The sequence below is a fragment of the Mercenaria mercenaria genome, chromosome 12 (genome assembly GCF_021730395.1).
Source record: "Mercenaria mercenaria strain notata chromosome 12, MADL_Memer_1, whole genome shotgun sequence".
NCBI lineage: Eukaryota > Metazoa > Mollusca > Bivalvia > Venerida > Veneridae > Mercenaria > Mercenaria mercenaria.
In genome coordinates this window covers 36,066,281-36,081,966 of record NC_069372.1, presented here as the reverse complement: position 1 = coordinate 36,081,966, position 15,686 = coordinate 36,066,281, and the positions used below count along the sequence as shown (strand labels likewise).

At 35.2% G+C, this 15,686-nt stretch overlaps 1 protein-coding gene across 4 annotated transcripts in view; it reads right to left on the bottom strand.

The window, feature by feature from the left end:
• The window catches only part of LOC128547321 (guanylate-binding protein 2-like), a 44,002-nt gene that overhangs the window by 20,731 nt on the left and 7,585 nt on the right, over positions 1-15,686 (bottom strand). For 2 of the 4 annotated variants that reach the window (XM_053519661.1, XM_053519663.1), the window contains 5 exons: positions 12,268-12,315; positions 11,438-11,506; positions 9,417-9,482; positions 5,685-5,735; positions 982-1,056 (listed from right to left, as the gene is read on the bottom strand). In XM_053519661.1, the coding sequence (XP_053375636.1) occupies positions 982-1,056; positions 5,685-5,735; positions 9,417-9,482; positions 11,438-11,506; positions 12,268-12,315 (309 nt within the window). The remainder of the gene's footprint in view (positions 1-981; positions 1,057-5,684; positions 5,736-9,416; positions 9,483-11,437; positions 11,507-12,267; positions 12,316-15,686) is intronic. The other 2 variants (XM_053519662.1, XM_053519664.1) reach the window with 1 other exon arrangement.

Sequence of the window (15,686 nt, the reverse complement as noted above, 5' to 3'; positions counted from 1 at the left end):
CTTTTTAAACAGAAGTGAAGTTGGTATACCATTCGATAGAACTCTATGATGTAGTTAAATAAATCACCTTAAGAAAACTCCAGAGAAATCAACTCCAGTCTAACAATTTTAGCTTAAAAGAGTTTAAGCTGGACATCATCAGGTAAATACTAATAGTTTAAAACCGATTACTGAAATTGTCACATATAATATAAACTATTTGAAGAAAAGCGGCACACGAAACAGGGTAGCCAGAAGAAAAGTTTTGTCTTTAAGATATAAAGGTCTCACCAGATCTAAGATTTCAAAAAGGACAACAAAGGTTTCAAGTTAAGCTAGGACACAATTATCTCAAACAAAATAAAGTGACACATCCCAAAGGTACATCCCTGATAATTTACTTGGAAATATTTCAAAACAAGATACCAACCGCATCTAAAGCATTCCATGAAAATCAGTCCAATTCCACTTAATCAGTTGGTCATCAAGAGAAATTTTCTATGAAATTATTTTGAAATCCAGCCAAAGATTTCTAACAAGTAGGTTTTTCCGTTGCCTTGGCAACCAGTGTTTTGCAAGAAACAGATTCTTGAAACACACCGAAGAACATATATGTGACATTTTTATTTTGACCAAGTGACATTTTTATCTTGACCAAGTGGTAAAGGGGAATATGTACTTCAAGCAATTGTTGAAGGACAACAGACACAGGACGACCAGCTGCAGCTGACGATGGACATTTCGTAGTGTCAAAAGCTAACCACATGAACTTTCTGCTCAGGAAAGCTAAGCATTTAATAAATTGTGAAAAGCGTTCAAAAGCGTAAGAGGCTTGGCGTCATGAAAATCAAAGTTTACGGTAACAAACTAGCGAGCTTGAAACGTTGTGCTTTGAATATCATTTTAAAAGAAATGTTAAAAGTTAAGGGTAGATTTAGGTCGACATTAGTAGATTTATTACAGTTTACGGTAATAAGCACAATATGATTACTTTGAACATACCCAGAAACTTGGTCAGTCTCTAAATGATCCGTGATTGTTTCTTCTTTTCTCTTCAAGGCGTTCCTTCGAGAATTTCTAAAACAAAACAGATATGGATACATCTGTGTGTACTACAAAAATATACACATATTGAATTGCAATGAGATTTGTTTTAGTTCCTTTTCACTGTTTTAACCTAACTGACAAGTAAAATTACGATCTCTTATTCACCCCAACTGACAAGTAAAATTTCAATAATCATTATGGTTATACATCATTTATGTTTGGGTAGTATGTGTAGACACTGGAATGAGTATTAACTGCATTAATATCGCACAGAATTCAAGTATATTGAGAAAGACTAATGGTGTACTGCATTATTATTTGAATAGTTCTTTTATATCATAAATGTGCGGATTTAATAATCACACCAAGTTTAGGTATCAAGAAAGATTAGTTGTCAACTGCATTAATTCCTGTATGATTCTTTTATGCTATAAATGTTCGGATTTAACAATCGCACAAAATTTAAGTATTAAGAAACATATCTGTATTTGGTTTAAAATCAGTTTTATGATTATTTCAGTATGTGTTAATGAAACAGATTTCTTTGCTGATGCACGGATATCCTCGTTTCCATTAATACCAATATGACTTTGAATCAAACAAAATATGACAGACTTCTTAAAAGATTGTGCATGAAACCAAAGAAGAATATTTTGAAGGAAAGGATTTACGAATTTACTGTAAAACAGAAACTGAGTCGGAATATATAATAAACTTTTCTTCACAAAATTTAGAACTAAATCAATAGCTTTTGCCTCGTCAAAACTATAGGTGCGTTATTTGGCAAACGTAAATTTGATCGATGAAAGTGGCTGACAGCAGCATAGCCAATCTGATTAAAGTATAGTAGTCGCAACTTTACCGCGATGGTTGACCTTAGGCTGTTTATTCATATCGATTTTTCCATTATAGTAATTAAGGGTGCTTAGGGTAGCCATGTATATTTATATTGAATAAGTTTGTATACATAGCAGTATCAAAGTATATATACTTACATTTGATCAGTTAAAACTTTCAAATACATGAAACTGAAAAAACTGAAACTGAAACTGGTTTATTTGCTTAAACGCCTATTTCTACATTTAAAACATATTCAATGGCGTTTTACAATACAAGTTGAAATAAAATATTAAATATAAAATATTTTAAATAAGATTAATTAAAACGAATCAAAATAGCAATTATTAATTTAAAGTCAATGATAATACTATATTTTAAAATATTACTAACATACAATTATCACAGACAAACATTAAATTTCTATCACTGTCACCAGCATCACTGTTTAAAACTCAGTCAAAACTTAGAATAATGCAAAGTAGTCTCTGAAGAAATGCGTTTTCAACTTTTTCCTAAAGCAGTCAATTGAAGAACTTTGTCTGATGTTCAACGGCAAATTGTTCCACAACTTTGGCCCTATAGTACTAAAGCTTCTATCACTAAAAGTTTTTCGCTTGTTGAAAGGGACGATGTAACAGTCAACTGATGACTCCGAGGATCTGAGGGAGCGCTGGGGGATTTTCGGTGTTAAGAGTTCAATCAAATATGCAGGCGCATTTCCAACATGGCAATTGAACATGTACGTCAAGATCTTAAAGTTTATTCTGGCTTTGATCGGCAGCCAGTGCAAATCGTAGAGTGCCTGCTTAGAACTGTCTCTTCTTCTACGATTCAGAACTAACTTCGCACACATATTTTGAATGCGTTGCAGTTTTGCGATGTCACAATCAGAAATACCGTATAAAATAACATTACAGTAGTCTAAATGCGAAATAACCAGCGATAGCACTAAGGTTTCAGTTGCATCCTGAGTCAAATATTTGCGAATGTTTTTGATTCGGAAAAAATTCAACATTGCCGTTCTACACTTTATTTTTATATGCTCTTTGAAAGTTAAAGTTTCGTCCAAATAGGCCCCCAAATATCTGATGTTACTCTGTCTCTTGATTTTGTCACCACAAATATCTATCTCGTGAATGTTTAACTTATTCAACTGAGGGGGCACTTCCAAAGGCAATATGTTCAGTTTTTGAGGAATTCATTTTTAGTTTGTTACTGTTCATCCACTCATTTGAATCTGTAGCAAACTAATACATGTACACTAATTCATATTTACATAAATTTATATTTACGTGCAGCTCTTGTTTTACGTACACTCCTTTTCAATAATAGGTTGTGCCTCATTATAATGCATCGGGGTCAAGTTGCGTCCTCTATACATGATCTTCTAAACGAAGAACTGAGAATGATCCATTCACATTCATCCTCTGTATATTTTGGAATTCCTATATTGCTTTATTTTTATTTTCGCAAATCCATTTTTATTTGAATCTGACAACTTTTTCAAAAGTCAAAGTGTAAGAAAAATGTGCAATCAATCCAGGGCTCGAACCCGGGATCCCTCGCTTACAGAGCAAGTTGCCTATGAACTGAGCTTACCGGCTATCTGACACATTACAACATAAGAATTGTAAATATCAAAGATCAAGGCTAACTATAAATTTGCAAAGCTCTGATAGGTTTACGAAAGGGTCGTCAGAACGAGGCTATCAATAGCTCGTTCAAAGATCCTAAACGTTGGGTAATAGGATATGTACTTTAGTCAAATTGAGCATAGCCAATCTTTAAATCACTATATGACCATAAATTACGCCTAAGCTGGTGCAACCTTTAAATCATAAATTAGAAAAAAATCCATGTACGTTGACTTGATTTCAATAGATTTGGATTTGAATATTTTAGGGTAAGTTTCAGACTCGCCCCATCTCATCCTTTCCTCTTGCATTAGTCCTCCCTTGCTTTTGCAGCCCCTTTCCTTTTACGTTTACTTGTCTTGCTGTTTCTTTTTTCCTGCATGTGTGTGCGCGTGCGTTGCTTATGCGTCTGAGTTTCTTGGGCAGTGCCACACAGTATCTTACTTTTCTGTTTGTTTATATACGCATGTTAGTTTTGTGTGTATGTGTTTGTCTTTTGTACATATGTGTCCCAGCTGATGCCCCTTCCCAAACCCCCACTTTTTACCACTACACCCTCCTCCCTGTATGTCTTTTTGCATAAAATTAAAATGAACTTGTTGCTTTGCAAATGCGTGGCACTATAGGTGTGTTTGGGGTGATAAGTTCTTCCGGCAAGTCTACTCTTACCATTTGTTATTTGTAAAGGCAATTCTCGCATAAAAAACTGTAATGGAAGTAATTTCAATGGTGGTGTATCGGGAACGGAATCTTCTTTCATATCGTCGAACTCAGTTTCATTTATAGAAGATTTTATGCGAAATCCTAACGGTTGGATTTGTTTTGAAATTTTCCAAATAGAAGCAAAGTACTTAGTTTAAAAATGATTTTATGAGCAGGATTCGGTTTGTTTGCAGTCATCCACAAAACATATTGTAATGAGTGTTCCTAAACAGAAGCTCCGTTTGCTTCAAAATACAAGCTTGCAACAGGTGATGTTTTAAATGCACAAAGAGCAATACAAAGACCTTGATAACAAATGGTATCTAACATTTGTAAATAAGGTTGTCTTGCTGGACCATAAACAACACAATCGAAATCTAGCTTGAACTAACCAAAGCTCTATAAAGCCGTGATAAAGCCATCAAATCAGTATTTGAAATAACTTTTAAAAGATTCAATAACATCAAACACTTGGCTTTCAGATTTTTTATTTGGTATAAAAGAAAGTGCTTTTATCAAAAAAATAACACTAAGAAACTTTGCTCCGTTAACAACGGGTATTTATGTACCATCTAGAAAATGCTCAGGATCACAGTGCTATATCCGTAACTGACAAAATGGACACACTGAGTTTTCGTTTTGGAAATTTTAAATAAATTTTCCGATGCCCAAGTTAGAACTTTATACAAACACTGCTGCAATTTGCGATAAGTTTTACCCATTTTTGTCCGAACGATATTATATCAACAAGGCATTTTGAATAACAGGTATATCCCCGCCTCTTTATGGATAGTGAAAGGGTTGATGTTATTGGTTGGAAGCATTGATGTTGTTAAGTATATTCTAAGTCCATGTATGACGACATAAATTAATTCGGCTTATGAGATACATAGCACACACATAATGGAAGGCTAAAATATTAGACCTTGAGTTGTGAACTTGACCTTGAGGCAGCATGGATTTCTTATCCATAAACATCTCCTTTGTCAACTTAAATTAAAATTACTGTTGACACATTTATGTCAAATACCATATAGATAAACGAAACAACTGCAAGCAGAAGCTATCATTGAAATTACGCTATGTACAGAGAGAAAGTTTCTAAGAAAGCTGATAGCTTCCTACTCAATCCTCTATGTTTGTATATTTGTAAAACTGTAACAATCGTAACTATATCAATAAATACTGTTTAAACCAAAATCCTTAAAGGGGTTTAGGAGATACAGAGTGGACACAAAATGAAAGGTTCAAACATTTCACCTTGAGTCGTGACTTTGATCTTGAGCCGACATGGTTGACTCACGAGTTCTGCATATCGTCTTGATGAGGTGAAAAATCATTCGTCAAAAGTTTCATAAAAATCCTTTAAGGGGATTCGGAGATACAGAGCAGAGGTTAGTTGCAATGAGGCTACTATTAAAACAGCATGTAAGTGTAATTTAACCATTTAAACAAAACGAGAAGTAAGAGAAAATGTTAAACCTTCTTGATGCTACATGTGTAGATGATCGTTTACCCACGGAGATCACAGTACTGAAATATATGTATGAAATATTAGGTTAAGCTTTTATTATGCAAAGATAACTCTCATTGTCATAATTAACCTGAAATTTTCCCGGTCAGATGTAAGTCATGACTGCATATTTACCGGAATTGAAAACTAATGGAATGTCTATGTATTATCATGACATTAGCAAATGAAGTGACATCAAACTATATAGAATTAGCTTTTCCTGGCACTACGCTAGCCTCTGTCTCCAATTCAGATGAAACGAACATGGCTGTGGTCTTATATTGCTGATACACAGTGTCAATCCATAACGGATACAACATAGTGCAATTTACCGTGCCCAGTACCCCGAAGCGTAGGCGATTAAAAACAAGCGAGTTTTCAAGAACATCACAGACGTAGTAAACGTTTCACAATAAATATTCGGGATTGTACTTTAACAGAACTTGCTATATATGTTTCTTATGAAGTCATGGCTAAAAGCGAAACTCTAACAATTCAACTTCATAAAAAAGTGAAACGAATTGACAGGTGTAAGTTGGAGTGAACGTGAACATGCAGCAGATTTTTCCAAATTATTTCGATACATGTAACGTTTTCGTCTAGCTCACAGGTGCTGACACTTCTCATCGGTTTACATACCTAACTTGTAATAATAAACGATCCATGCTGTCACTTGAATAGCTATATCATGTGATGTTCAGTTTAATGACCTTTACTATGGTGTACCATTTGGGTCGAAAGTCTATGGTGTACCATTTGGGTCAAAAGTCTGCTTTGCGTGCGCGTACATTTCAAAATATACTTGCAATTATAAAAATATGCGTGCATGCGTAAATATATACGTTTACCTATTAATTTTTATACGTGCACGGGTAAATATGTAGGTGTACGCTTATATATACGTGCGCTTCTTATTACGCGTGCACGTGTAAATTTACGCGTGCACGTCCATGTATGCGTGCACTTACATATTTTCGCTTGCACGTATAAAAATATACACGTGGACGTATATATTTATGCGTGCACGCATATTCTAGCAGCACTTTGATATACGCGTGCACTATATATCTACAAGTGTGAGTGTGTGTGTGCGTGCGTGCGTGCGTGCGTGCGTGCGTGTGTGTGTGTGTGTGAAAATATATACGTGGACTTATGATTTTACGCGTGCAGATGTAATTCTGGGTGCTCGTATATATACGCGTGCACCTATATATTTACATATGTACGCGTAAATATATACGCGGACGTATAATTTTACTCGTGCATGCGTAATTTTTGGTGCACGTATATATACGCGTGCACGCATATATGAACGTACATGCAAAAATTTATAGTTGCACGCGTAATTATAGGTGCACGTATATATACGCGTACACGTATATATATGGAAGTGCTCGTATATATTATATATGGACGTGCTCGCGTAGATTTATAGGTGCACGCGTACTTACAAGTGCACACATATATACACGCGCACGTACATATAAGCGTGTATCTACATATCTACTCGTGCACATATAAAATATACAGGTAAACGTATATATTTACATGTACACGAATATTTTTATACGTGCACGTATACTTAAAAATGTGCGCGCACGCAAAGCAGACTTTCGACCCAAATGGTACACCATAAAAGTCTGCTTTACGTGCGCGCACATTTTAAAATATACGCGCACGTATTTGAAATATACGCGCTTATATGTACGTGCGCTTGTAATTACGCGTGTACCTATAAATTTTCGCGTGCACGTCCATATATACGTGCACCTACATATTTACGCGTGCATTTATAAAAATTTATAGGTAGACGTATATATTTACGCGTGCACGTATATTTCTATACGTACACGTATATTTTGAAATGTTCGCGCACGCATAGCAGACTTTCGACCTAAAGGGTACACTATACGTTACTGCCTCTGTAGAATTGTTTTAATATTGATTGTATTTATGCATTGTGGACATTTCGGCCAAAGTTATTAGTGTCATATTTGTTGTTTGTTTGTTTTGGGTATAACGCCGTTTTTCAACAGTATTTCAGTCATGTAACGGCGGGCAGTTAACCTAACCAGTGTTCCTGGATTCTGTACCAGTACAAACCTGTTCTCCGCAAGTAACTGCCAACTTTCCCACATGAATCAGAGGTGGAGGACTAATGATTTCAGACACAATGTCGTTTATCAAATAGTCACGGAGAACATACGCCCAGCCCGAGGATCGAACTCACGACCCCGCGATCCGTAGACCGACGCTCTACATACTGAGCTAAGCGGGCGGGTCGTGTCATATTTGGTTTCTTTTGAAATATGCTCTAAAGATTTTGCCCCAAACAATTGACAGTTCAAAGACAAAATGCCAGTTTAACCTTTATTGTTAAATATTTATATTCGCCCTATTCTTTTCCATTGAAACGTTTGACGTTCATTTCGTCATGCATTCCATGAAAATCAGTCCAATTCCACTTAATCAGTTGGTCATCAAGAGGATCTTTCTATGAAATTATTTTGAAATCCAGCCAAAGTCAGTTTTTCCGTTGCCTTGGCAAGCAGTGTTTTTCAAGGAACAGACTCTTGAAACACACCGATGAGCATATATGTGACATTATTTAAAAATCAATAAATCAATAAATACTGTTTAAACCAAAATCCTTAAAGGGGTTTAGGAGATACAGAGTGGGCAGAAAATGAAAGGTTCAAACATTTCACCTTGAGTCGTGACTTTGATCTTGAGCCGACATGGTTGACTCACGAGTTCTGCATATTTCTTGATGAGGTGATAAATCATTCGTCAAAAGTTTCATAAAAATCCTTCAAGGAGTTTCGGAGATACAGAGCAGACACAAATTGGAAGGCTCAAACCTTTAACCTTGAGTTGTAATTTTGTCCCTGAGCCGTCAAGACTGACTTATAAGTTCTTCACATCGTCTTGATGAGTTGATCATTTGAACTAAGTTTAATGAAAATCCTTAAAGAGGGATAGGAAATGCAAAGTGGACACAAAATTTAAGGACGGGCGGAAGGCCATCTGGTAATAAACATTTCACAATAGGTTTTATGTTAATGCTTAAACGTGTAACAGACATGAATAGAACCATGCGGAACACCCTGTGCTTACTCAAAATAAAATTAGTGAGAAGACACGTAGAAACCTTAATTCGAGAGCCAGATGAGGTTATTATCGATATTATTTTCATACAAAACACCTAAACGATAAGGCACAATTGCGCAAGTCACAAGGCCAATGATACGTAAGTGACAAAAATCAATTCAACACCCACCTTAAAAATTACGTTGTTTAACAACTACACAAATACCTGAAAATCTTAAAATGCACATCTCTGTTATGAAGACGTTAGACTTTTATAGCCAAATATTGTCTATATTGTATCTTTTTTTCGCTTTTTGGACATTTTTTTTTTGTTTTTGCTAGATATCTTTCCAATGAGATTTTCCTTGTGTTCAGTGATTTTTCTGTGTGTTAATTCCAATCAATTGCACTACCATACATATTGAGATGTTTAGCTTTATTTTTAAGAAGATATTCCTATTTCATTTTTGTTTTCTCGCACAATCAAGATGTTGAAAATGTACATTTTAACCTTCCTATATTCACATAATGCTTTTCGCTTTTTTCCATAACTTTATTTGTTTTTGTTACAAACCGTTTAAAAATAAAAGCTATAAAAAACACAAACATACCTTGTGTACGGAGTCGTTGTACGTGGGTTCATTGTAGAAAAGCAATGATCGTGTCTCTTTCCTGAACTAGAAAAATGTTACGAATAAATTGTAGTGTAGTGTAGTGATAGTCATAGAATTTAGTTTCAACGAATCCGGTGAGCTTGGATAAAGTAGTAGAAGTTTAAATAAAATATTTATTTTATTTAATTTTACCTGGAATTTTAGTTTTTGATATATGATTATCACGTACGGTTTTAAAGTTCTAAGAATTAAGCCTTTTTAAACGCACTAGAATCAGCTGTTTCCCTATTTTTCTATTCATAAATGAAAAACATTGTAAGGCATACCGGATATAAACTGCTATATTCAAAAATCAATAATTACGAGTTCTTGAGGTGTATTGGTCAAGTACACAAGAAAAAATTATTGTCGCAGCAGTCCGGGTTCGATTCTCGACTCGGGCCTTATTTTCTCCTGATTTCACTTTTTAAAGGTAATTCTAGAAACAAAATCATTTCCTTTTCCTCATGATATGACGAAATTTTTATTCTAAAGAGATATTATTATGCCAAACTCAGAATCCAGTCCTCTTTTGGCCAGATGCTGATTGAAACGAGTCGTTTGACTGGTTCAAAATAAAATTAGATTGGTGGAAACAAGAATAGCAATATTGGAAATTCGATTATACAGAAGATGAATTTGAATTTGAATTTATGAAGATCGAGAACTTTATCAGATTGAGATGATATGCTGGCACTTACCAATGAAAATACAAAAGTTAATGATATGATACAATTAATAACGTTATTGTTCAAAATTATCAATTTCCGTTTTACCCTAATTATTTCTAGTTCGCCCGCTTAGCTCAAAAGATAAATTGCGAATATACGGATCCTACGGGTACTGAGTTCGATCCTCAGGCGGGTGTATGAACACTGTGACGATATGATATGAGACATTGTGTCTGAAATCATTCGTCCCCCGTCTCTTCTTGTAGGGAAGTTGGCAGTTACTTGCGGAGAACAGGTTTATACTGGTACTGAATCTAGAAAAGTGCCTACTGTTACATAAATTATCTGAAATACTGGTCAAAAACGACCTTAAACCAAACAAACATATTACAGTGTAATTTCCGAAAACCGCACGCCCTTGGGAACAGAAGAAAAGCCAGGAGTTTCTGGTATTTGGGTGTTAGCAATATTTTTAACTGCATACTATAATCGTTTAAGGTGGTTTTATTTTTGTCCAGTATGGACGGTTCAGTTTTACGATTTTTCGACGGCGAGTCATTTTAATTATGAAAATGACAGAGTAGTCGTACATTGTCATGTTTTTAAAGGGTTTACATTTTTACCTGAAACAGGGTTTGAAGTTGCGACAGTTTGTGAAATTGTTTGACCAATTACGAAATCAAACCAATGTCCAAGGTTAAATTTTTCCGCTTGCTGATTAATTTCTTAACTAAATATATGCTTTCAATGATACCGTAGTTAAAATGATATTTGATTGAAGTTATCATGAAGGCACATATTGACATTGCAACAAATAAATACGTGTTCATATAGTGATTTTTATAAGTAAACTTGTAATAAATAAGTGAAGCTGTTCGAAATATCGTCCGGTGCTCAAATTTTGAAGTTCCAATACTAGTATTTAAAAGTATGGTCGATATAGAAAAAAGAAAGAGAAAAATTGGAAGTGAGAAAATCGTCCGTTTTTCAAAGTCTCCGGTTTTAGAAAGGTCCGGTATTCATAAGATCCACTGTATTTCTTTCTCTAAATGGCTAACACTTTTTGTTTCCATTCAAGATTGCGATCACGTATTTTCTAGTATTATTTTTGCTATATCTACGGACGTTTTCTGCGTGTTGTCACGTATGTAGATACAGGGGCACTGCGGTAAAATACACGCAATGCACGTTACCTATACTGCACATTACGACACTTAACCTTAGTTCTTGTAACATGGACAATGTAATCTATTTCCGTTCAAAACTATTAAATATAGGAAACACAAAATAACATCTAATGAAATTTACCTTCCTGGTAATGAATGAACAGTCTTAGATGCAGATGCAGATGCTCCTAACTTGCTTGAGCTGGTATCTCTTAAATAACAAAACTAAATTTTGATAAAGTCTGGCTTATTTTGATTTATGAGGCGCAGATACATCATTAAAGGTCCAATACTAAGGAAAGTGAACATTTTAATTTCTTTTAAAAAGCACAGAAACTATTTCATTTTATTGGAAAATGAAAGTTGGTATGTAGAAATTCGAAATAAATCGCAGTATATGTACAATTATTTTTCTATGAAGTATGAAGAAAGTTAAAAAGACCTGGGGGTCATTCTGTCGATTCATTGAAATTTCAACATAATACACATACATTTCTTTGAGTTCCAAAGACCTTCTGTAAATTTTGACCTGCCAATCTTCATTATTTAGTGTCTTGCAGAAGTCTATGCACTGGCTATGAAAAAAAATGCCAACTCACTTTCCCTTAGTAATGGACCTTTAAATGCTATATCATACAAAACAAAATTTAACTTAAAGTCTTCATGGTATGTTATTAAGACTGGCATTATGAAAGAAGTAGTTATACAAAGCAAAGATGGACTGCTGAAGAACGCAACAAGACAACAGACCTAATCGAACAAAGACTTGAAATTTGGATGTCACATTGGCACTAGAATTGCAGTTTCGTGAACGTTCACAATATCATCGGAATTTGACAAGGTAAGTGTCAACCAGAATGTTCATGGTTATTTTTTCGTTTGAATTAGTTGCAATGAGGTAACTATTAAAACAGCATGTAAGTGTATTTTAACCATTTAGATAAAACGAGAAGTAAGAGAAAAATGTTAAACCTTGATGCTACATGTGCAGATGATCGTTTACCCGCGGAGATCACAGTACTGAAATGTATGTATGAAATATTAGGAGTAACATGTTAGATTCTTCCTTTTTGCGGGTTTGCATTATTTCAAGTTGCCTGTGCATGAATATGCAAGACTGTGATTGAAATTTGTGTTTACTGCATCGACTCTAAGAGAATAAAAACATCAACAGGAAAACCTTACTAATGGAGGTCATTAAGGTACATTGTGTATACTTATTAATATTAGGGCATTGTAATTGGTTTTCAATCATGACATAAGTAGATTCTCCAAGGACATCACAGACATATATAAAATTAGCTTTTCCTGGCACTACGTTAGCCTCTGTCTCCAATTAAGATGAAACGGACATGGCTGTGGTCTTATATTGCTGATACACGGTGTCATTCCATAACGGATACCTCATAGTGCAATTTACCGTACCCAGTACATGTCATGTTTTCGTCTATCACATAAGTGCTGACAGCTCTTCCCGGTTTACATTCCTAACTTGTAATAATAAACGATCCGTCCTGTCACTTGAGTAGCTATAGCAACATGTAAATAGAGTCCGAACGAAATTGCAACGGCACAGGAGTCCTTTAAAACTATTGCACTGGAGTCTTTTAACCATGTGATGTTCAGTTTAATGACCTTTATTATGGTGTACCATTTGGGTCGAAAGTCTATGGTGTACCATTTGGGTCGAAAGTCTGCTTTGCGTGCACGTTCGTTTCAAAATATACGTGCATGTTTAAAAATATGCGTGCATACGTAAATATATACGGCTACCTATAAATTTTTATACGTGCACGTGTAAATATGTAGGTGCACACTTATATGGACGTGCGCGAGTATATATACGTGCACTTTTTATTACGCGTGCACGTATAAATTTACGCGTGCACGTCCATGTATGCGTGCACCTTCATTATTACGAGTGCATGTATAAAAATATACACGTGGGCGTATATATTTATGAGTGGACGCATATTTTAGCAGCACTTTGATATACGCGTGCACCTATATATCTACAAGTGTGTGTGAAAATACATACGTGGACTCATAATCTTACGCGTGCAGATGTAATTCTGGGTGCTCGTATATATACGCGTGCACCTATATATTAACAAGTGTTCGCGTAAATATATACGTGGACGTGTAATTTTACGCGTGCAAGCGTAATTTTTGATGCACGTATATATACGCGTGCACGCATATATGAACTACACGCGAAAATTTATAGTGGCACGCGTAATTATAGGTGCACGTATATATATGCGTGCACGTATATATATATGGAAATGCTCGTATATATTTATATATATATATATGGACGTGCTCGCGTAGATTTATAGGTGCACGCGTAATTACAAGTGCACGCATATATACACGCGATCGTAAATATAAGCGTGTATCTACATATCTACTCGTACACATACAAAAATATACAGGTAGACGTATACGAATATTTTTATACGTGCACGTATATTTTAAAATGTGCGCGCACGCAAAGCAGACTTTCGACACAAATGGTACACCATAAAAGTCTGCTTTACGTGCGCGCACATTTTAAAATGTACGCGCACGTATAAAAATCTGCGTGCACGTGTAAATATATACATCTACCTGTATATTTTTATACGTGCACGCGTAGATATGTAGAATCGCTTATATGTACGTGCACTTGTAATTACGCGTGTACCTATAAATTTACGTCCATATAAACGTGCACGCGTATATATACGTGCACGCGTAATATTATACGTCCGCGTATATATTTAAGCGTACTTGTAAATATATAGGTGATGCGTATATATACGAGCACCCAGAATTACACTTGCACGTGTAAAATTATACGTGCACGTATATATTTTCACACACACTTGTAACTTTATAAGTGCACGCGTATATTTAAGTGCTGCTAGAATGTGCGTGCACGCATAAATTTATACGGCCACGTGTATATTTTTATACGTGCACGCGTAAATTTATACGTGCACGCGTTATTACAAACTAGTGCACGTATATATACACGCGCACGTCCATATAAGCGTGCACCTACATATTTACGCGTGCACTTATAAAAAATTATAGGTAGACGTATATATTTACGCGTGCACGCATATTTTATTTCGGTGTTCATGCGAAATGAACGACATAATACGATCGGCAAATTGAACATCGCGATTCATGTATTTGCCGATCCTATTCTGTCGTTCATTTCGCATGAACACCGAAAAAAAAATCATTTCATTTCTCAATAATGTATTCAGCAAATTTGGATGTCCTCAGAAAAGTCGCATTTAGAACCAGTGCATTATGATGAAATCTGTACACTAACTGGAATTTGTTTTACAGTTTTGTTAATCAATTGAAAATGCAATTTTGCTATATTTGTTTCTTGGGCTTTCCCGTTTCTTGCGCTTAAAACAAGTTTCTACACTAAAAATCTCTTTGTCTCTTGTTATAATCGCGTAACAATTGAAACTTTATATGTGGTAATTATCACCACCTCTGTCGTTTATACGCAACAGAAGACAATGATTTTAATATAATTGTATCTGTTACTATAAATGGTGTTATGTATGTAATAACTTCGTGTTGGCGAGACAGTTCCTGGAAAAATTATATACAAAGCCTATCATTTTATAATTATAACCAGTATGCGAGAAATCGATTTATGGCTTTTCCCTACTTCCTAAATTGGGAACTTGTTACTGAATAAAGTAACTTGCTTCCCCGTTTGGAAAGCGATTTAATCTAAGTTTTTTACAGCTTAAAGTAGTTCTGTATCATACAACTTAAAGGGGTTCCATGCCATATGTTTTAAACAATTTGATTTTGCGAGAAGGACAGAGACACGTGCTTATGAAAATACTGGAACCTTATGAAATACGACTTTCTTCGTTTTATGGAGCACTTATCTGAATGGTCATTTAGAACTGTGCGTGAAAGTAACTCTTTTACACTGTTTGTATGATGAATACTGCAACTACTATGCTTTAACCAAATATTTGTCATGGTTTACATAATACGCCGTGATCTGGGCAATTTATTTTCAATACAGAACTTTGTCTTGCCCTTCATTGCATTAAATGCATATCATGATACAAAAAAACACGCATCAAAATTTCCGTGAGACATGGTGAGAGTCTTAATAAATCATATTATCTTCTTTAAAAAGATTAACATGTTTTCACTGGAGTCCATCATACCTAGATTGGTTTAAGCTGTGAGGCTTCAGTGCCCTGCGCTTCCATGTAATGCGCTAAGAGGTATCCTTTACGGAATGACACCGTGTGATACAGCAGAAGTAATATGTCCAGGACGCTTATAAGAGATAATCTTGAATGTAAGTAGTCTTTAGTCAATGACTTCTGAGACTTATATATATGCTGCCAAAGGCC